This window comes from Pavona decussata, unplaced genomic scaffold, assembly GCF_977016875.1.
Source record: "Pavona decussata unplaced genomic scaffold, jaPavDecu1.1 SCAFFOLD_214, whole genome shotgun sequence".
Lineage (NCBI taxonomy): Eukaryota > Metazoa > Cnidaria > Anthozoa > Scleractinia > Agariciidae > Pavona > Pavona decussata.
This window is the reverse complement of record NW_028145619.1, coordinates 478227-502500: the sequence shown is the minus strand read 5'-3', so window position 1 is coordinate 502500 and position 24274 is coordinate 478227. Positions and strand designations below refer to the sequence as shown.

General features: G+C 37.8%; 1 protein-coding gene across 1 annotated transcript; it reads left to right on the top strand.

Moving 5' to 3' along the window:
- Positions 1-253: 253 nt before the first annotated feature.
- On the top strand, positions 254-21634 carry LOC146460095 (uncharacterized). The gene is made up of 3 exons (XM_085088310.1): positions 254-326; positions 10943-11983; positions 19416-21634. The coding sequence occupies exons 1-3, from the start codon at positions 254-256 to the stop codon at positions 20705-20707; spliced, it is 2406 nt and encodes an 801-aa protein (XP_084944436.1). The 3' UTR covers positions 20708-21634.
- Positions 21635-24274: the final 2640 nt, after the last annotated feature.

Sequence of the window (24274 nt, the reverse complement as noted above, 5' to 3'; positions counted from 1 at the left end):
TTCATTTGAGTAATTTGTAAACATTTTAATCTTTAGTTTTCACGGTGTTGAGAGACAAGTTGAAGTTTATTAAAGGTCTGGAAACATCAGTATAAGAGACTGTGTTCTGTGTTCAACGAAAATTGTTAACTTTCTAACTTGCTCACCAGGCGCCTTTTCAGCCTGATTTTGATCTCCTGCCGGTTCCAAGCATCTATAAATCCTCAAGTCCAGTCCGATTTACGAACGATGCTGAGTAACCGCCCCGTTCTCCATGACTTGTCAAACAAAGCTCTCTCGGCGTGTTGTGGTTGATGGAGTAAGCGGCAAGATTTCTTTTATTGAAGGTAAGATAAGCTTTTCAGTGTGGTTACAGTAAAATTGAGGTCTTAATATAGTGAGACCATTGCTCAACAGAGACGAACATAGCGTAATTTTAGCGTACAAATGATGGATTTCGGGCTGTTTGTGTGACTTGACTGCAACGTTTTTTGACAGTACGTCTCACACATTCTACGTAATACAGTGTTTGTGTGGGTCAGTGGCATCTAAAATGCTATTTACTTGAAGAGAGCAAGACCTTAGAAGGCGAAAAAAATTTCTTTTGGTTGACATGCAGAAGTGTCGGTCGGGGTGGCTATCAAATTGACAAGAAAAGCAAGACGAAATTGTCGGCCTTCAGCAACTAAACGCCCGGCCACCGCCGTGTTTGTTTTTCTTGTCCCTAGTACTAGGACCTTTCGCAGGAAGGTAGTTATGGTGCTAGGATCTTCCCATCTTTCATCTGGGAAGATGCTATCGCTAGAAAGATCCTGGCGCTAGGGCCAAGTACATGTACAACCTTTTGTATGTAAAACTGAATACAGAAAACATGTGGTGTTAGGATGATCTGCCTACTAGTATCTTCCTCTCTCAATGATCCTCAATTTGCTCCCTGCAAGCCTTAAATACGTGGTGGGTAGACTGCAGAATACAGGGCCACACTCAAGCTTATATTTGTTTGGTCCTTGGTAATTAATATTTTCATTCACCACTAAGCTAAGGAACCGAAAACACACAAATCAGAAATTTAATTTGATGTCTTTCCATCCACTTCCAAGCTAAACAGGCCACTTGATGCTCATGACGTTTAAAATGGCCTCCATTTTGCATGTTGTTCCTTCTTGGCAAAATATTATATTGCTCAAAATCTAGCTAGTAATAAAGGGATGTAGCTTATAGAGCCAGGAGTAACTAATTGAACCAAATCAAATGGTCAGTTAGACAAACTCAACAAAAAGCAATAAAAACCAAAACTTTGTATAATTAACAATTATTAAATGAGGTTGGGTATGATAGCAAGAATTATCAAGGCCTCAGTTTGTGTTATCTGCCGACGCTGAAGGCTGAGGCTGAGGCTGATAATGTTACGATAGTTGTGACAATCAGATATTAGGCTCTTATGACAGATTGGTCTTATCAGACTCGAAGATCTACACATAAGCTTTTCCCTCTTGTAAATGAAACACTTCTCTTGGATGTGACTTATAAAGAAGCTTCAAAAGAGAAACAGATAACACAAACTGAGGCCTTGACAATTCTCGCTATTATGTAAACACTGAATTTAATAATTGTTTTATTTTGCACATCCGTGTGTTAAAAGCATCAACAAACACAAGAGTGTTCAACTTATAATAAGGAAAAAAGAAGAAAAAACAACTTTATTTTTAAAACCTTTTGCTCAAAAAAAGGTTTCAGTAAGGTTTTAACTTTCAAAAGGCAGATTTAACTTAAAAATTTTTTTTGAAACATGAATTAAAACTTTGTGACACAGGCATACTCGGAAGAAAGAAATTCAAGTGCTCCTATCAGGAGTCGAACCTTAAAGGCCTTCTGCTTTCTTATTTAATTCTAGTTGGATGCTCTACCACTGAGCTACAGGAGATTTGTGGTAACTTAAAGGCCATTAAACTAGGTTCATGGGACAAACACCCTGCATACTGCTAATATTTGAATGTCAAGCATGTGGTATGTGAAATAAATTTGATGGTATATTTCAAGCCTGGTGAATGAACGAGGATGATGTATTATTCTAGAAAGTGACACAGGCATACTCGGAAAAAAGAAATCTAAGTGCTCCTATCAGGAGTTGAACCTAAGGCCTTCTGATTACTAGTTCGGATGATCTACCACTTAGCTCTTGTACAGGAGACTTGTGGGAGTGAAGACCATTAAACTTGATTTTGTCCCATTAACCGAGTTTAATGGCCTTAGCTCCAACGAGTCTAAACTTGATTTTGTCCCATTAACCTAGTTTAATGGCCTTAGCTCCAACGAGTCTCCTGTAGTTCAGTGGTAGAGCATCCGGACTAGTAATCGGAAGCTTTCATAGGTTCAACATTTCCAAGAAAATAAATGGCAAGGGATGAACATTGCTTTTCTGTCGTGCACAAAGTAACACAAATTTTCTAGTTTATAGAGCGATTTCATTTACGTGACTACCGGCCATATTGGTTAACTGAAACAAAAGAAAGTATTTGCATAAAAATAGAGTTCAATTCCCAGAGGTTTAGTTTGGGACACCAACATGGCCGCCATTTCTTTGTTTAGGGACACCAACATGGCCGCCATGACGTCATGTGAAAACTCTCTATTTCTTACAGTCTTTAGTCCATTTTAGTAGCATTTGCACTTTCCCATCATTTGTATTTCACTTTAAATCAATGTAATTTAAAGGATTGAAATGATGTGCTGAAAATTTAAAGTAATACTTGATTTCAGTCCCGGGGGGTACTCCGCGGAATTCTTGGTGGGGGTGTGCCGCGCGGGTTATCAAATCCCGACCCTAATCAGACCTAAACATGCCATTTTCCACACCCGTTTTCAGACCTGACCTCTAAAATTCATACCCGTTTTCAGACCTGAACCCGACCGGAAGTTGACGCAAGGAGCAAAAGTAAGCTGGAATGACATAGTTTATCTATTTCTTTTTCTTGCTATCAGTTAGTCGTTCCAGTTACGTACTGAGAAGAAAAATATGTTTGTATTGCTTTCGTAAAATGTTCCCAGCCCCCAAAATCCGACCCGATTTCAGACCGTAATTGTCAAAATCTATACCCGTTTTCAGACCAAAACGGCTCAAAAACCATACCCTTTGGGGCGGCACATACCTATATACCTTATATAGGGGAGTACCCCCCCCCCCCCCCCGGGATTTCAGTAGAACATGTCTGGGTAGGGGGTGCAGAGAGTAGCTTCAATAACCAAAATCACCTCAGTAAAAAGTCTTTGGCTGGGACTAATGACACAAATGATAAATATAAAACTGTTCTTTCTTCCTAAGGCTTTATTTTACTATTGTACCAGTTATCAAATAGTCTGATGTGTTAAAAGCTGATTGGTGCCACAGTGGATATGTCTCTTTTGAAAAAAAATGTCAAATTTGTATACATATGGTACATTTTGAACTTTTTGTAGAGAGATTTGCCTTAAGTGAAAAGTGTAGTCCCAGAGAGTACTGTAGACTGCTGCTTATAAGCCCTGGCCTTACACACTTTCTAAAGGGGTCTTACATGTAAATGGGCTTATAAATGGAGGGGATTATATCCGAGGGGGCTTATAACTGGAATAAAAAAAACATTCCAAAATGAGCTAAAGCAGTGTTTATCGAAATAAATTTTCCATTTACTGGTTATTAATTAAGCCTCAAAACATCTTAATATATCAAGTTCATTTTAATATTTGGAACAATAATAATTTATTGTACAGTTGAATAATGCTGCAGTAAAGCATTGAAAAGTTAGTTAAATGGTGTTTTACAATAAAGTTATACAGTAGTTATATAAAGAATAGATAATAAGAAGGGAGTAATAATCTTATTTTTCCTCAATAATTTTTTCCAATTTTCTGTTTGAAGTACAGTCGAACCTCCCATAAGCGACCACCCATAATGTCAAGGATATGTGGTTGCTTTAATACAGGAGGTGGTTGCTTACCAGAGATCAGACCACAGGGGGTCTAAATTTCGGGTAACTTACATCTGGCAATTGCAGAGACCTCACCCTTTTGCCAGTGCTTATCGAAACCCATGGTAACAACTTTTCTTAGCTACAAGTATATTAAGACTGGTCCAAAATTATTCTAGGCAAAAAGTTTTAGGGTCTATGGTGATTATTGTTTGTAGCTCACAAATTACTTAAAACAGCAATTGAGACAATTCTTGTGAAAGAAACTTGAGTCTTTTAATACTCCAGCTAGGTGGCGCTGTCTAAATTTTTCAGGGGACGGAACATAAGCAGACAGTTAATGTACTCTTTTATAAAACCTGTGTTGTATGTGGTTACAAGCAATAAAAACACCAACAGGCCTGTAGGTTACAAAACAATCCCCACTTGTGCATCAATAAGTTTTGAGCTAACAATAAACTGCTGCAGGACAGTTCAACACACTTTATTCTCTCAGAGGCGGCGCATGTCAGTTTACACATGCACTGGCATTAAGTATTAAATCATTACACATGGCATGACAGCTCAGCACGCTGGACTCTCCTACAAGGGATTCAATCTGATTAGAGTTTATTTCAGTGTACAGTATAGTGCATGTGTATTTTATTGTTTTAATGTTTATTTTATTGTTTTGATGCTAAGCTATTTTGGGAAACACTTCCGGTAGCTCAGACTGAAAGATTTACAGTGTCCGCTATAATGATGTGGCCAATATGTTATAGTGACACATTTTTCAATTTCTACTTGTGAGAGGTAGAACGGAATGTGTGTCAAGTGGTCGCCTACGGGAGATTAAAAACAATTGACAATAATTATTTTGAAAACAATCATATCTAAAAGTGGTCGCGTACGAGAGGTGGTCGCCTACGAGAGGTTCCATCTATAATGATTTGACTTGAAAACTTTTGGTATTTTGGAAAAGTGGTCGCTAAATTATGAGAGGTGGTCAGGAGGTTTGACTGTAGTACAGAGTTCTGTGAAACTGCTTCAAAACAAGGAAAGCATGAGGGGGGCTTATAATCAGTTGTGCTTTTTGGGTTACAGGTAGTCCAGGGCCTATAACCAATTATTAGCAGCAGTTTACAGTGTCAGGAAATATTAAAGTGTTCAACGCAACGTGTCATTAATTGACGGCACGGAACATTTGGTGCAAAGTCTGGTGCAAATTGAGTCTGACTGTTCATGTTCGACATTCTTTGTTCAATGAGTAGTATCTTGTGGATTAAACAATCCTGAGTTTTCCTTTATGCTTTTTAGCATGGAAACATGTTCTTCGTGAGAAAAAATTGTAGCTCAGGAGAGAGTCTGTTAGTAACTTTGTGGAAATATACATTGTTTTCTGTAATTTGGTCACCATGCATATAAACTTATTGTACCAAATACTCTTGTTCATGAGATCTTGATATGTGATAGGTGTTGCTCCATTTAAGGGTGATCATACATCAAGATACTCTCAAAAGTACTTTAGTTTACAAGTATCCAGATAGCAATGTAGGACAAAACTGCCATCAATTGGTGAAACATGGTTATTGACAAATAGCTTTCTCAAACTTATTAATAATTCATGAAGCAAAACCAAAGCAAATTACTACCGTGAAGGAGGTTTAGAAATGTGATTTTAATTACCACAAAATTTTGTGAACTTTTTCTTTGAATTTCTCCAAGAATTATCAATAGTTTGAGAACCTATATCAAGCACTCGAAAGAGGGTTTCCTCCTATTTTCAAACACCTTGAAGATGATCGCCCTTACTGATGAGAAATCAAATTCTGATTTGGACATTGATCTGCTTAATAATTTATTTTAAAATGAATGAACCAATGCAGTATAAAACGACTAATAGGTTTGATTTTCAAATAGTCAATTCATTAGTCTAGAGGGGTACACTTGATCTACAATATTACACTGTAGCTTAACTACAAGGATGATCATATATGAAGATACTCTCAGTAGTACTTTAGCTTACAAGTATCCAGATAACAAGGTAGAACAGAAACTGCCACCAGTTGATGCAATATAACAATAGAGTTGGGGTAAATATGTATTGGCCCAACTCAAATTCATTCTCGCCTAAAATGAGTTCTGAGAAGGGCCAAAAACATATTTATGCCCAAGAACATCAACTCTATTACTATTGTTAGTAATAGTTTCAGAGGGCATTCAGAAAAGGAGTCAAGTCAAAGACAGTACAGTAAGCCAGACGAAACTACTCAAACTGTTCAGTAATCAAACTTAATCAAACTCAATTGAACTCAATCGAAATCAATCGAACAAAAATTATTGACTACTGGCCAGTACAACCTGAGGCCAGGTAGAACCAAGCATCCAATACCACTCAGGACTGAAAGATTCAAGAACTTTGTAACCATAAAGTACCTGACTGCAATCTAGATTTCTTATTATCAGGAATTCACTTATGGACTGCAAATGACTACAGTAAACTATATTATTATTATTATTATTATTATTAATTGGGTTCGATTGAGTTTGGCAATCGAACACAATCAAACCAAAAAATTTGTGTGAGAGTTTGATTGGGTTTGAATTCTGAACCCAATTGAACTTAATTGAACGTTCTAAACCATCACTTGAAACAGACAAAAATTTTGAAAAGTCTCGTTAAGCATGCAAGAACAACAAAAGATTAGGTGAAAAGGATTATAAAGGTAGCTTTGCCGAAACATCATTTTATGATCCATTAATGTTATCATCCTGTAGAGTCAATTTAGCAGAAAGTCGTGTAACAAATGACAGTATTGGACATGGGTCAGTGAAGAAACTAGTCGAGCAATGCAATGAAGCAAAGCTGATTTATCATCCTATAAAAACCCAATTTATAATTATGCACTGAAACAAAGCTGATTCAGCTGTATTACATTTTGTTGTTGTTGTCATTCACTATTCCACCAAGTGTTTTTTTTCTTACAATACAAGACCTCAATTTGACGGATCTGTTCTTGGATTGTCAGTAGTGGTACGAGGTAACGTGAGGTAAATTGAGAAGCCGCCCCATTCATCAAAACTCAAGCAATTTTCCTATATAACTCCCATATTAAATTGAATGCGTGCCAACTTTAATCATCGAACCTTATTGAACTCAATCAAAGTTCGATTGGGTTCAATTGCTCCAGTTTTTTTGGAATGCGTTTAATTGCCGCACTCAATCAAACCCAGTCGTTCAGTAAATGAAGGGCTGGGAGCATAACCGACTAATGTCGAATTTCAGCCGGTTTTTCGATGTTGCTTGGATTTGTCCAAACTTTTGCATGTGAACTGCAATTCGATTGAAAACCATTGTCCAGTATTTGTACACGCCGATTTGTGTTTCGCATTAATGCCATTGAGAAATTTTACCATCTTGTAAAGATATATCAGTAACATTATAGACACTGGATGACCAAAAGGACAATGCACTGAGTAGTAAATACTTGTATTCAATATACACTCGTTGTCTTTGAAACACGGCACACGAAAGCAGTCTTTTTCGCGGGAGCAACGAAAAGAATGCTGTCACGCTTTTATTTGATTCTGTTACAAACTACTACGTGCGTGACAGGAATGTCAGAAATGTAACTGACTATCTATTCTTTTCACGAGCAGTCGGTGTTAACCGTTGAAAATCTATGTTAATCGTACTTTTATTGAATCATTGCCTTGAAATTGCAAAGTTAATCGTTACATACCGAATTTCAAGCCTGGCAAACCACAACTAAGGCTTGCAAAACAACTTGCACATGGCGGGATTTGTCTCTGATGCTCCCGCGGGATTTGATAATCGAATTGAAAAATTCGCCACGGCACAGTCACCACTACCAAGGAGGGATTCTTTGGACAACATTTCCACCAGTTCCTGTGAACTGCATTCATCAATTTCATAACTTTTCAAAAGATCCATAGATGTCGTGCGTTTACAAACTTCACCAAACAAAAGCGAAACCAACTAGCCAGTACGATACGCAAGTTGTTTATCCCGACCGCCATGATCTCTTTTGGGCTTGTTACAACCCGCAAAAGCAAACCATGATATCACCACAAACGTTACTTATAGAAACAACAACTGGTGCGACTAGACACGGCTCGTGGACAGTGGAAACTTTTAGGCTACCGATAATTTGGAAAACGAGTCTGACGTGGACAAAACCTATAAAAAAATTTGCCTTCCAAGCACCTTCACTTGTAGACAAGCAAACTACCAAATCCCCTTCCCCCTCCCCCCGACTCAATGTTGTCTTTTGGGTCACGAACAGTTTCCTGGCAAGCATCACTTCCCACATCAACATTGCATAAGGGGGAGGGGGGGAGGGAAAAGTAACTATGTAGAATTACGAAGGGAGAAACAGTAAGTGAGTGGTTTTTTGGCTGTCTGTGTTCGGTTGTCATTGCATAGGGGGAGGGGGTGGGAGGGAGAAGTAAGCACATGGTTTTTGTTCTGTTCGTGTTTGGTTTTCTCAAGGAGTTTTGTCCACGATTGTAAAACCGCGAAATGTTTTCAAAACCAGGGAGAGCCAAAATTCGGACAAATCCGAGCGAAATCGAAAGCTGGGCTAAAATTCGACATAAGTCGGTTATGCTCTCAGCCCTTCAAATGCAAGGCTGCTTCTGCAGTAAAGAGTAGTAAAACTAACTTGTAATTTTTATTCCCAAACCGACTTGGATTCAGTTGTTTTTTTTAGTTATAAAAGGATTACTGTGCAATCTGGGTTCACTACCGCAAGAGTTACGACTGTTAAAATTTGACCGGCAAAAAACGGGTAGTGTCCGAGCAAAAACATGTTTGACCGGACAACGTGACCGGCGCCTGCCCATTAGTTATTTGCAGCCCTGTAATAGTTCTAGTTTATTTGTCATTTTTTTTCTTTTTGCCAATAACGAAAATAATACAGTTTGACAGTTAATTTAAACTGTCTTTTAGCTGTTTACATACGGATACAAGAAAATAGCATATTGGAAGATAGTTACATGTCCCTGAAAATTGCCATAGTAGTGGCTGATTACAGAAAGAATTGAATTCTTACATTGTAGTCCTGTTTGAGTTGTTCTTAAGCACAACTTCATTCCATAATAATTTTCATAGTTGACCCAAACCTTTTACCCACACTCAGCCTTAAGTGCTTAGAAGTGTTACTCCATTTTCTTCTCTGTATCTTGAGACGTATACAAGGCACCACCACTGTTCAATTGCTCCCAAATTACATTTAAATCAGCACTAGTTTAATTTATACTGGCGATTTTCATTGCTAGCATAAGGGTGAGATATAGTTGTAGAAGAAAGTGCAAGAAAAAATCGAATGAAAAATCCAGTGTTTGAAATAATGAGAAATGAAAATAAAAATGCTAATTAATGGTAAGAAATTGAAAAGAAAGAGTGAAAAGAAAAACATTTATTATAATAAATTATTTATATTATTAAAAAAAATAATAACAAATAAATAATGGTTAATGCAGTGGAACCTCGATTTAACGAACTTCTATTTAACGAACTCCTCGATATAACAAACGATATTCTATGTCCCGACCAAAGTTACAGTGAAACGTATGAAATAGAACCTCGATATAACCAACCTCTATTTAAAGAAGTCCTTGATATAACGAACAATATTCTATGTACCGGCCAAAGTTACAGTAAAATGTGGGGAATAGAACCTCGATATAACGAATTCTTCAATATAGCGAACATAATCCGGAGCCTAAACGTAAAATCTACCAGGTGATCTACCTCGATATAACGAATTACAATGTCAACACGCGACAGAAGATAGATGCTGAACAGATCATAACCTCGATGTTGCAACACTTTTAAATCGCTACTCTAAAAGTGTCGTTTTTTTGTAAACAAAAGCTGCGCATCTGCTCAAAAGTGAAAATAATTGCTACTGAAAGCCACCATGCTTTAATGAATTGCATCTCAAAAATTGAATTGCGTGACAGAAGTCACCTGTGTTACAAATCAATCATTAACTATGACCTCGATATAACGAACATTTTGGTCGTTTCCCCTCAAGTTCCTTATATCAAGGTTTTCGATATAACGGACCCTCGATTTAACGAACAAATTTGGCCTGCCCCCAGCGACTTCGTTAAATCGAGGTTCCACTGTAATAATTTACAATAACAACAATTAATAATATTATTAAAAATAATTTTTGATATTACTCAAAATCTGCTCCACCTTCAGTATGTAAGACTGAAGAGGGTTTTGCGGTATTTTTGAATCTTGAATTACTCTTTCTGGGGTATTATTGAGTGGCCATAATGTAGCATGATTTACAGCACCACTTCTAGTAATACCCATTCTTATGTTTTCTTTTTTTCGTTGTGCCAGTCACCCACCCCAGACATCCAGGTGTTGCTCGTGGTGGAGTTCTAAAAAAAACTTTTTTGTTCTTTTCCTGTTCAAAACTAAGCGCTTTAAAGGCTCCAAACAATTATTGCAAAAAAAATTAAAATAAATTCCAAATTATGGCAAATTCTACCACCATGCAAGCAAAGCTAGGCAGGAGGGTTTCATACTGTGTTTTTTGGGTAAGTGTCAAAAGATGCCCATAACTCAGTGATGTCTGGAGGTATTGGTTGATTTTGTTTTGGATTTCCATATCAGAAAGTTGAGGCAAAAAATTATGGGTAAAAGATAACTGCACCTTTACAATAAAAAGCACGCTTAGAAATTTCCAACTTAATTCTATCAATATGTAAAAATGTTCTTGCTTAATCTAGTACTATGGGAGTGGATGTCACAGCATCTGATGTTAAAATTAAGACAGTTATTCTTAAGTCTTTTATTCAGTTATTCTTGTATATATTTGTTGTCTTCTTAACTAAAATCAAAAAGATTGTCATTGCACCTTTCAGTTTGGTATATTCTATCAAATGATCAATAATTATTGTTCTTGCCATATCAAAAATAGATCTACATTTAGGAATGTATGCTAATGAAATTGAAGTATACTGGGAAAAATAATTTTATTCTGTTTTATAAACAGGAAAGAACATGATGTCAAGATTGTCAATGCACAAAAGAGGACACCTCAACAAATGTAAAGGAAAACTGTGTGATAAACATTCCAACCGTGTGGGACGTCTCAGGAATGATGAAAGGGCTGCTACAGAGAAGAAGAGTTATGAATGTGAACATTGTGACAAGTGTTTTATTCAAGCAGGATATTTAAGGAGGCATGAAAGAGTCCATACCGGGGAGAGGCCTTATGAATGCAAACAGTGTGGCAAGTGTTTCAGTGAAGCAGGAAACTTAAAGAAACATGAAAGAGTCCATACTGGAGAGAAGCCTTATGAATGCAAACAGTGTGGCAAGTGTTTTAGTCAAGCACCACACCTAAGGACACATGAAAGAGTCCATACTGCAGAGAAGCATTATGAATGCAAACAGTGTGGCAAGTGTTTTAGTGAAGCAGGAACACTTAGAAGACATGTAAGAGTCCATACTGGAGAGAAGCCTTATGAATGCAAACAGTGTGGCAAGTGTTTTAGTGAAGCAGGAACTCTAAAGAAACATGAAAGAGTCCATACTGGAGAGAAGCCTTATGAATGCAAACAGTGTGGCAAGTGTTTTAGTCAAGCACCACACCTAAGGACACATGAAAGAGTCCATACTGCAGAGAAGCATTATGAATGCAAACAGTGTGGCAAGTGTTTTAGTGAAGCAGGAACTCTAAAGAAACATGAAAGAGTCCATACTGGAGAGAAGCCTTATCAATGCAAACAGTGTGGCAAGTGTTTTAGTGAAGCAGGAACTCTAAAGAGACATCAAAGACTCCATATTGGACAGAAGCCTTATGAATGCAAACAGTGTGGCAAGTGTTTTAGCCGCTGGGAAAGTTCAAGAAATCATGGTAGGTACCACAAGGGTGCTTCTGTTTGTACTCAGGGTAACCTAGCAACAGACACTTGCTCTTTGCAGGACCCCCAGACAGGGGATGTTGAAAAACACATTTGTTGGATTTGTCAAGAGGAGCTTTGTAGTGAGGCTTTACTTATTCAACATTATGAAAATCATATGATCAGTGAATAACTGTGGACTCTTTTATGTTAGTGAGTTTACTGGAACATTTTGATCACTCAAAATAGTTGGTTTAGCATACTCCATATAAGTCACAATTTACAGGTGAAAATTTTAAGAAACCTCCAGCTGCAGAAATGCAGTTGAACACAGCTGTATGGGCATTCACTCCAATATGGCCACTTTATTACTATGGACATTTTTTTCTTCCAAATTAATACATTTACCTTAAAATGAACCCACTTGATACAGATACTGTAATGTATGAGTGGAGTCACTTTGCGTGGTGGGACAAGTGTCTGTAAAACAACGTTTGACTGTAAGGTTAAATTACCTACAACAAGAGTAACTGCAATATACAATAAAGTGACTAAAAACTATCTGTGAGAACACGGTGCCCATTTTAAGTTGGTCTCCGTCTGGGTTTAAAGCTTAATAACCGACAAAACTGAAATTGAAAAAATATGGTTTCTCTCCAAATAGTTTTGACGATGACAAATTCCTCATTTTTGAGGAATGCAAAGCAAAAGGAAAGAGTTTCAAATTTTCTCTAAAATTGTCCGCTAAATGACTAGGTCAGTTTTATATTAGAAAAGACGCAATGGTGTTGATTTAGGTAGATATTTGTAATACGAATGCTTTATCATTTCTGTTAAAGCGCATTACGTTCCAGTTTTGCAGTCTTAATTTAAAAAACTGCACATTGTTTGAAATCATTTCATGTTAGTATTGATTCAGTTGTTAATTCTCTTGACTTAATATTAACTTGGATTCCCCACATATTTTTTTGGTGCTCAGGTTGGGAGAATTTATTTCCTCGTGATGAACTTGCTTGACCGAATAATTTTACTGAAGAAGGAATTAAGTGGAAGTTCTCTTCTGAGGTTAAATGTTAAGATTAAAAATTGTTTGTGTCAATAAAGTCTTGTGTTATTAAGGTCGGCCGTTGTTCCGTTTTATCGTGTGGATCGGAACGTTGATGCCTGTCACTCTTGATGGATAACAAAAGCGAGTGAACATGATGTATGGCTTGAATGAATGCGCGCGAAAACCAACTAATATGGCGGATCAAAGGGCAGTTCTTAACTTTCACGTTGGTGATAGCCACTCGCTACGTGTACCATGAGCGTTTTGCACGTTTGCTGATAATATTTGATAACTGTTTTGAAACTCGTTTGAGGTATGTTTTATTCTTTCCTTTCAACTAAGCAATCAGCTTCAAGAACTGACAATTTCTGTTTTTCCAAATTTTGCATTGGACAGTTGAAGGGGAAGTCGTCGGAAAGTTGTCATTTACTGATTTTGAGTGACGCTCCTTTGTTCTCCGTCATTAAGTTTGCTTGGGGGAGGGGAGAGAGGTCTTTGGATCAAGCTTATGCCTACATCACAAGTGCCTTGGTGCTGCCCAAATTCCCAATCCAATCACAGTAAAATCACCGATTGTTTTCACCGGTCATTTGGAACAGTGCAAGGGCGGGAAAAATAATGTTCTGTTTATACCAAGGTCCCTGTTGCGTTAAACTCCTTCCACTGTCGTTATATGTGACCCCGAAAAGAAAAGTTTGGGACAAAAACAACACCAGCAGATAGCTTTTTGTGTATTCGAGTCCCGAAAGTCCCACGAAAAAACAGGGGACTGGTAACAGTCTATAGAGAGTGGGACAAAATGGATAAACAAAACTACCCCCATCCCCCGCACTCAAAAAGACAGACTGATAAGGAAGTTTAAAGTACAACGTGAACATCAAAAAAGCAGTAGATTCACTGAGTAAGTAAAACAATATCTTTGCACCTGCATCACACTTTTTGTTAAATTTCTTTGCCATTTTTTTTTTTACGCGACTTCCACGTCAATTTTTCCCAATTACACGTTTTAGGAAGAACGTTAACAAACGACAACAAATTTTTCTTTCTCTTCTTAAATTTGGAATCGGGCAGTAAGAATCGGACTGCAGGAAAATTTTTTTCCTCTGTATCTTGAGAGGACATATTTGTGTGGCTTTCGAGAACGCGCGAACACTAATTTGTTGTAAATTATGGACATTTATATTGCTATCAATGAGCTAATGTCTCGGAAAACGAGTAGTTTATTCAACAGCTTTCACGGCTTGAAATTGATTAGGATCTTATCCATTTTTGCTCTTATTCACAAGGAAGGAGTGGCTTTGTTGCTGTTATAAAAACAAATTGTTAGCGAAGGAAACTGACTGGTAGTAAACAAATTATTAAAGGTTGTGAAAAGGCATTTGAAGCGTCAGAATTCAAGACCGTTTGATGCACACACCTTGTTCTCTCTTGATGTACATTAATTTGTTTCAATTATGTATTTTTGGCACAGTGTTTTTTTACCTTCCAACAATTCAGGGGGGAGCTCAACCCCCCCCCTCCCCTGCCCCTCCCTCTGCTATGGCCCTGTGAAACCGACCAAGGGAAACATAGCTTAAGAGGTATCTCAGATACAAAAACCCTCGATCGAACACTCCTACTATGAACAGGGACGAGGGAGCCTATCAGCTTTCTCCCATATGGACACAAGTGATCTCCACCCCCAAACCAGGGGGGGAGCGGGCGTCTAATGAGTGACTTTGCCTATTTATCGCAGTAATCAACACCTTCAGAAGCCTATTTAAGGCTTCTAACACTTTTCATGCTTTTCAAGTTTTGATAAAGATGGCTGACAGTCATCGAAACTGTCAGAATAAATAAGACGTTAATATAAGACTGGCTATGTTGTAAGAACATTTAAATCGACTGTTCAGTTATCTAGCCTGATGAATTTCTTCAAGAATTTACAAAAACCCTGTCTTAAGGAACGAATCAAAATATTCCCAGAGGGAAGTTTGTGTCGTCTAAACGGCAAGCTGTTCTGTGATACTTGCAAGGAGCCTTGGAGCCTTGGTTGATGTTAAAGGTAAAAGAAGATGGGCATTTTGCTGATTCTGAAGAATAACTGCAAATGATATGTAAGACATGTAACGACACACTGTTGGATATTGATTAAAAACTAACCTGCAGTCATTGAATAAGGGTTTGTTCCTTGTTTTATCTTTAATCGCCCTGTTGTTTTATTTTTGCTTAAAAACCAAGCAGCATAATTTTGATGGAAGGAAGCATAGTTTTTTTTTTAATAAAAAGTAGCATAATTTCGGAAAATTTTCCAAAAATACTGAGCACTGCTAGAAGCATAATATTAATCTCGTACCCAGATTTCCCACGGTCACATTTCGACATTCCCGAACCGACTGAGATCAGGATACAGGATTGGCATAATATTCCATTTTTACGAGCACGATCGACACACAATCACAAATAAATCACAGACATTTGGCTGAAATAAATTCCCGGTATCACGGAATCTCGCTATAAGGGGGCCGGGCCAGGACCGGGTTGTTCGAAAGCCGATTAACGCTAATTTACGATAAAAAGTTAATCGACGTTTTCATCTTACTTTTTAAAAGTGGTTATTTCAAGCTAAAGGCAAAGAAAAGTCTAAGTCAGAACTGGGGGGGGGGGGGGGGGGGTGGCGCAAAAATCATTTGGAAGCATCTTGACCGGTTAGTAATTAAACTTGAATCAAAGCTCACATTAATCCAGGATTAGCTTATTAATCGCCTTTCGAACAGCTGGGCCCTGCAGGGGCCCGTTTTTCGAAAGACCCGGTAACTTACCGGGCCCGATAAGTAATTTTGCTGACAAATGTTTCTTAACAGAAGTCAATTTTTGTTAGCTTTGAATGACAGAGCGAGCTTTGAATACTAAATTTCAAAATCTTATTATTGAATGAAAACATTGGCGAAGTATTATGTCTATAATCGTTGTGTAATCGGCGAAAAAACATTTAAAAATATACTTAACGGGCCCGGTAACTTAGCGGGACTTTCGAGAAACGGGCCCCAGGGCCCAGGACACTATAAGAACACGGTCTCGATGTTGTCCACGTTTCCATGGCAACGGTACCTAGCTCAACAGCAAGTATCAAAAATACATTCCTTCTTAATTAATCTTACACCTTGCTAAAGTAGGTGGTTTTGCAAAAAAACGTTAACTAATTACACCTGTATACCAGAAAACTGTGTTCAGCCACCTTAAAGAGATCTTATGCAGATAAATCCACAAGTCCGGTTCGAGGTTTATCTGATGCTTAGTAACCGCCCCGTTCTCCACTGCCTTCTTCGAAGTGGTTTGTGATGGAGTAAGCGGCAAAATTTCTTTTATTGAAGGTAAGATAAACTTTTCAGTGTCTTTTAACACAAATTAGAGGTCGTTGGGTGATACCATTACTCAACAGAGACGAACATAACGTGATTTTACCATACAAATGAAGGTTTTGAGGTTGTTTGTGTCACTGACATGACCGCCATGTTTTATAATTTGCCAGTACGTCTTGAACATTCTGCGAAAATACAGTGTTCGTGTTCCACAGTTGCGGCCAATTTTGATAGAATTGAGTTTTGAACCATTCGCAGCCTGCAAGCCTCAAATACCAGGCGGCTAAACTACACTTTTAACTGCTTACAAGAGACCACTAAAACATCAAAGAATTAACAACAACAACAACAACAACAACACTTTATTAAAAATAGACGGTCACAAGCTGCTTATATACCTACCCGCAAATAGCGGAAATAGAATTTGAGGCGGTTATGAACTCAGAACTTCAGAACATCTCCACAGAAGCCAACTATAGACAATATCAACATTTTAAGCATTGATCGCAAAACTAGTAGTATCAAATATTTAGGCATTTATTTAGATGAGCATTTGGACTGGAAACTCAAATAGCACATGTAGAAGGCAAACTGACTAAAGACCTTGGAATCCTCCACCAACTCAGAATTACCTGAATTTAAAGATGTTAAGACAACTGTATCATGCATTTGTTTACCCTTATCTTAATAGGCCTTATCACGGTTTTCGACGCCATTTTGACGAGTAGGCAAACACGCTTGAAATAACAGTGTTTGTGTGGAAATCAGATGTCAAATAATTTTAGTAAAACATTGCTTCTGAAAAATTCATGAATTGGAAACTTTTGGCACTATGTAAAAGATTTTAAGAGAAAAAATTGGAGGGATGTAGCTGTGCCAGAAAGCGTCCAGTCGTGTTTTGAACTTTCCAAACATTTTTCTGTATTTTTTCCCGCGAACTATTTTTAGTAGCAGTTCACGTCTGGTTTGCTATACTCAACTCAATTCCAATCCATGCCTTTCCGCCCACTTGCCAATTTGCCCAAGCCAAATGGTTCACTTGATGCAAGCATCACTAAATGTTGTTGGTCTCAGGTCATTTAGGGGTTGAGTTAAAGCTGATGATATAGGATCTTTCTTCACAAAAAAATTATGGCCCTTCTCGGAAATCTGTGGAGAAGGCCTGGAAATGTGGGAACTTGGTCTTCACACTTAAAATCCTGCTGGCAATGGTCTTTCTGAATTTTTCAAAGGAAGAATTCATTGCCAAGCATACTCTTTTGTGGATTTACTTTAGAATGGAAAGTGAAACTGCTATGTGAATAGCAACTCTCTTTCAACATGCCTTGTGTCGACGTGCAACGTAGCAAAGCTAGAGTGTTAAATGGAACCACAACAGATTTCTTTAGTGTTAAATTTGACCTAAGGTAAGGAAGATGAGGTTCAGGACGTCCCTCAAAATGGTGTAGGAAAAATCTAGGAGTCAATGGGTTATCTATAAGTTGACTCTTTTGAATGACTGCGTCTTGTGAGGAAAGGAGCCAGACTTTACCAGAAGTCACAGACATTTACAAGAGCTTCAGATGACACTTTAAGATGTTTGCTGCCATACAAGATTAACACCCTTCTTCAGCTATCGGAGGTTACAGTGAAATGAACTCAACCAGGGCCACCGAAAAAACCGACACTTTGAAATTTAAAGAAATGTTCTCATTTTTGATTGGTTTACAAACTACCAAAGCCAGACTCCTTTGTTGTAAACGTGACCTGTGATTGGCTGATCAATGTTGGGTGGCCGCGGTTGAGTTTGTTGCACTGTAATAGTTCTAGTTTATTTGTCGTTTTTTTTTTTTTGCCAATAACGAAAATAATACAGTTTGACAGTTAATTTAAACTGTCTTTTAGCTGTTTACATACGGATACAAGAAAATAGCATATTGAAAGAAAGTTACTATTCACATGTCCCTGAAAATTGCCATAACAGTGGCTGATTACAGAAAGAATTGACTTCTTACATTGTAGTCCTTTTTGAATTGCTCTTAAGCACAACTTCATTCCATAATAATTTTCATAGTTGACCAAGACCTTTTACCCACACTCAGCCTTAAGTGCTTAGAAGTGTTACTCCATTTTCCTCTCTGTATCTTGAGACATATACAAGGCACTACCACTGTTCAATTGCTCCCAAATTACATTGAAATCAGCAGTAGTTTAATTTATACTGGCGATTTTCATTGCTAGCATAAGGGTGAGATATAGTTGTACGTCAAGAAAGTGCAAGAAAAAAGCGAATGAAAAATCCAGTGTTTAAAATAATAAGAAATGAAAATAAAAATACTTATTAATGATAAGAAATTAAAAAAAAATGAAAAGAAAAATAATTATAATAAATTATTTATCAAAATTTAATAATATTATTAAAAATGATTTTTGATATTATTCAAAATCTGCTCCACTTTCAGTATGTAAGACCGAAGCGGGTTTTACGGTATTTTTGTATCTTGAATTACTCTTTCTGGGGTATTATTAAGTGGCCATAATGTAACGTGATTTACAGCACCACTTCTGGTAATACCCATTCTTATATGTTTTCTTTTTTTCATTGTGCTAGTCACCCACCCCAGACATCCAGGTGTTGCTCGTGGTGGAGATCTAAAAAACATATTTTTTTGTTCTTTTCCTTTTCAAGACTAAGCACTTTAAAGGCTCCAAACAATTATTGCAAAAAAATTAAACTAAATTTCAAATTATGGCAAATTCTACCACCACGCAAACAAAGCTAGGCAGGAGGGTTTCATACTGTGTTTTTTGGGTAAGTGTCAAAAAAAGCCCATAACTCAGTGATGTCTGGAGGTATTTGAAATCCTCAGAAAGTTGAGGCAAAAAATTATGGGTAAAAGATAACTGCACCTTTACAATAAAAAGCATGCTTAAAAATTTCCAACTTAATTCTATTAATACGTAAAAATGTTCTAGCTTAATCTAGTATTATGGGAGTGGATGTCACAGCATCTGATGTTAAAGTTAAGACAGTTATTCTTAAGTCTTTTATTCAGTTATTCTTGTCTATATTTTTTGTCTTCTTAACTAGAATCAAAAAGATTGTCATTGCACCTTTCAGTTTGGTATATTCTATCAAATGATCAATAATTATTGTTCTTGCCATATCAAAAATAGATCTACCTTTAGGGACGTATGCTAATGAGATTGAAGTATACTGGGAAAGATAATTTTATTCTTTTTTACCAACAGGAAAGAACATGCTGTCAAGATCGTTAATGCACAAAAGAGGACATCTCAACAAATGTAAAGGAAAACTGTGTGACCAACGTTCTAACGAATGTCTAAGGAATGATGAAAGGGCTGCCACAGACAAGAAGAGTTATGAATGCAAACAGTGTAGCAAGTGTTTTAGTGATACAGGAGATTTAAGGAGGCATGAAACAGTCCATATGGGAGAGAAGTCTTATGAATGCAAACAGTGTGGCAAGTGTTTTAGTCAAACAGGAAACTTAAGGAGGCATGAAAGGGTCCATACTGGAGAGAAGCCTTATGAATGCAAACAGTGTGGCAAGTGTTTTAGTGAAGCAGGTAAACTTAGAAATCATGAAAGGGTCCATACTGGAGAGAAGCCTTATGAATGCAAACAGTGTGGCAAGTGTTTTAGTAGAGGAGGAACACTTACAATACATGAAAGAGTCCATACTGGAAAGAAACCGTATGAATGCAAGCAGTGTGGCAAGTGTTTTTGTAATAAAGGAGATTTAAGGAGGCATGAAAGAGTCCATACTGGAGAGAAGCCTTATGAATGCAAACAGTGTGGCAAGTGTTTTAGTGAAGCAGGTAAACTCAGAAATCATGAAAGAGTCCATACTGGAGAGAAGCCTTATGAGTGCAAACAGTGTGATAAGTGTTTTAGTGTAGCAGGGAATCTGAGGAATCATGAAAAAGTCCATAATGGAGAGAAACCCTATGAATGCAAACAGTGTGGCAAGTGTTTTAGTGAAGCAGGAAATTTAAGGAGGCATGAAACAGTCCATATGGGAGAGAAGCCTTATGAGTGCAAACAGTGTGGCAAGTGTTTTAGTAGAGCAGGAACACTTAGAAAACATGAAAGAGTGCATACTGGAGAGAAGCCTTATGAATGCAAACAGTGTGGCAAGTGTTTTAGTGAAGCAGGAAATTTAAGGAGGCATGAAACAGTCCATACTGGAGAGAAGCCTTATGAATGCAAACAGTGTGGCAAGTGTTTTAGTAGAGCAGGAACACTTAGAAACCATGAACGAGTCCATACTGGAGGGAAGCCTTATGAATGCAAACAGTGTGGCAAGTGTTTTAGCCGCTTGGAAAGTTTAAGAAATCATGATAGATCCCACAACGGCGCTTCTGATTGTATTAAAGGTAACCAAGCAACAGAAACCTGCTCTTTGCAGGACCCCCAGACAGGGCATGTTGAAAAACACATTTGTTGGATTTGTCAAGAGGAGCTTTGTAGTGAGGCTTCGCTTATTGAACATTATGAAAATCATATGATCAGTGAATAACTTTGAACTCTTTTATGTCAGTGAGTTTACTGGAACATTTCGATAAATCAAAATAGTTGGTTTACCATATTCGATAAGTCATGATTTAAAAGATGAAAAAATTAAAATCTCCAGCTGTATGGGCATCCACTCAAATATGATCACTGCGTGGGAGGCTATTTATTACTGGGAACATTTTTTTGTTCCAAATTCATACATTTTCCTTAAAATTTACCCACTTAATACAGATAATGTATGGGTGGAGTCACTTTTAGTGGTGCGACAAGTGTCTGTAAAACAACGTTTGACTGTAAGGTTTAATTGTTAATGGAACCTACAATAAGAGTAACTGCAATATACAATACAGTGACTGAAAACTGTCTGTGATAACACGGTGCCCATTTTAAGTTGGTTTCCGTCTGGGTTTAAGGCTTAATAACCAAAAAAACTGACATTGAAAAATATGGTTTCTCTCCAAATAGTTTTGACGATGACAAATTCCTCGTTTTTAAGCAATGCAAAGCAAAAGGAAAGAGTTTCAAATTTTCTCTAAAATTGTCCGCTAAATGACTAGATCTGGGTTTCTTTTTATATTAGAAAAGACGCAATGATGTTAATTTAGGTAGATATTTGTAATACGAATGCTTTGTCATTTCTGTCAAAGTGCATTACGTTCCAGTTTTGCAGTCTTTATTTAAAAGACTGTACATTGTTTGAAATTAGTTCATGTTAGTATTGATTCAGTTGTTAATTCTCTTAACTTAATATTAACTTAGATTCCCCACATATTTATTTGGTGCTCAGGTTGGAAGAATTTATTTCCTCGTGATGAACTTGTTTGACCAAATAATTTTACTGAAGAAGGAATTAAGTGGAGGTTCTCATGTGAGGTTAAATGTTAAGATTAAAAATTGTTTGTGTTAATAACGTCTTGTGTTATCAAGGTCAGCCGTTGCTCCGTTTTATCATGTGGATCGGAACGTTGATGCCTGTCACTCTTGATGGGGAACAAAAGTGCATGAATGTATGGCTCGAATCACTGCGCGCGAAAACCAACTTATATGCCGGATCAAAGGGCAGTTCTTAACTTTCACGTTTGTGATAGTCACTCGCTACGTGTACCATCAGCTTTTTGCAAGTTTGCTGATAGTATTTGATAACTGTTTTGAAACTCGTTTGAGGTCTGTTTTATCCTTTCCTTTCAACTGAGCAATCAGCTCCAAGAACTGACAATTTCTGTTTTTCCAGTTTTTGCAGTTTGATTGGACAGTTGAAGGGGAAGTCGTCGGAAAGTTGTCATTTACTGATTTTGAGTGACGCTCCTTTGTTCTCCGTCATTAAGTTTGCTTGGGGGAGGGGAGAGAGGTCTTTGGATCAAGCTTATGCCTACATCACAAGTGCCTCGGTGCTGCCCAAATTCCCAATCAAATCACATTAAAATCACTGATTGTTTACACCGGCCATTTGGAACAGTGCAAGGGCGGGAAAATAATGTTCTGTTTTTCCAAGGTCCCTGTTGCGTTAAACTCCTCCCACTGTCGTTATATGTGACCCCGAAAGAGAAAAGTTTAGGACAAAAGCAACACCCGCAGATAGCTTTTTGTGTATTCGAGTCCCGAAAGTCCCACGAAATAAACAGGGGACTGGGAACAGTCTATACAGAGAGCTTCAATCTTTCGAGAGCGTTTATTGAAACAGGCCCGTAGCGAGGCTATAACAACTAGAGGGGGGGAGCAAAATGGTTAAACAAAACTACCCCCCTCCCCGTCACTCAAAAAGACAGACTGATTGGCGAGATTAAGATACAACGTAAACATCCAAAAAGCAGTAGATTTAGTAAGCAAAACAATATCTTTGCACCTTCATCACACCTTTTGGTACATTTTCTTTGCCGTTTCTTTTACGCGACTTCCACGTCAAATTTCCCGTTTGAAGAAGGATGTAAAACAAACGATACCAACAAGTTTTTCTTTCTCTTCATAAATTGGAATCGGGCGGTAAGAATCCGACTGCAGGAAAATGTTTTCCTCTGGATCTTGAGAGGACATCTTTGTGTGGCTTTCGACAACGCGCGAACACTAATTTGCTATAATCTAAGGACATTTATATTGAGATCAATGAGCTGATGTCTCAGAAAACAAGCAGTTTATTTCAACAGCTCTGACGGCTCGAAATTGGTTAAAATTTGATCCATTTTTGTTCTTATTCATAAGGTAGGAGTGGCTTTGTTGCTGTTATAAAAACAAATTGTTAGCGAAGGAAACTGACAGGTAGTAAACAAATTATTAAAGGCTGTGAAAAGGCACTTGAAGCGTCAGAATTCCAAACCGTTTGATGCACACACCTCGTTCTCTCTTGATGTACATTAATTTGTCTTAATTATGTATTTTTGGCACATTGTTTTTTAACTTCCAACAATTCAGGGGGGAGCTCAACCTCCCCTACCTCTCCCCCTGCTACGGCACCGTGAAACCGACCACGGGAAAATATAGCGAAAGAGGTATCTCAGATACAAAAAAACCTGTCTTTATGAACGAATCAAAGAATTGCCAGAAGAAAATTTGTGTCGTCTAAACGGCAAGCTGTTCTGTGATACTTGCAAGGCGCCTTGGTTAATGTTAAAGGTAAAAAAGATGAACATTTTGCTGATTTTCAAGAATAACTGCAAATGATATGTAAGGCGTCGTTCACACTTGGTACCCGGCCGGGCACTGTACCCGGGCACGGTGCCTAGCGGGCACCGATGTGAACACAACGTTTTGTAAGTGACCATGCTAATAATTGGGCACGGTGCTCGGGCACGGGTACAAGGTGGAGACCTTGTACTCGGGCACTGAATCGAGAACGGGCACAAGTCTGCACACGATTTTAGCGAGTGCCCAAGAACTTTACCCACAAATCCGTGCTCTTAGAAGTTATTTTACCCACAAATCCTTGCTCTTCAGTTTCAAAATAGCGGAAGATCAAAGGTGGACGAATGAGCAAATTGATGTTTTAATCGACTCTTACAGTGACTGTGACGTTAGAGTGCAAGAAAACGTGGAAGGGATAGCAACAAACAAAGAAGTTTATGGTCAAGTGCAAAAATTGATGAAAGATGAACACAACGTTGATCGAACAGTGAAGCAAGTGGAATTTGTACATTTAAGAAATGCATGTGCCTTCGATACATTGTGAAATACGCGAAAATTTAAATGTCCTGACAAGGTACTGAGCGCCGAATGTGAACACGCATTCAAAACTGGGCACCGAAGTCTGAACAAGGCACAGTTTCGTAACGGTGCCTCGGCGCAGTGCCCGGGCACCAAGTGTGAACGACGCCTAAGACATGTAAGGACACGTTGTTGGATATTTATTATAAGGGTCTGTTCTGTATTTATTTTGCTATAAAAACCAAGCAGCATGATTTTGATAGTAGGAAGCATAATTTAGAGAAACTGGCATAATTTCCAAAGATTCTTCATCACTGCATAATATGCCATTTTTACAAGCACAATCGACAATAGCCTACCATGCCGATAACACGAACAGCAGCTAAATCCCCGGTAAAAATAAATTACCGAAGTTTGACTGAAATAAATTCCCGGT

Coding starts and splice junctions, on each gene's coding strand:
- LOC146460095 (XM_085088310.1), top strand. CDS start 254: ATGACTTGTCAAACAAAGCTCTCTCGGCGTGTTGTGGTTGATGGAGTA. Junction 327..10,942: donor CAAGATTTCTTTTATTGAAG/GTAAGATAAGCT, acceptor TTTTATAAACAG/GAAAGAACATGATGTCAAGA. Junction 11,984..19,415: donor TGAAAATCATATGATCAGTG/AATAACTGTGGA, acceptor TTTTACCAACAG/GAAAGAACATGCTGTCAAGA.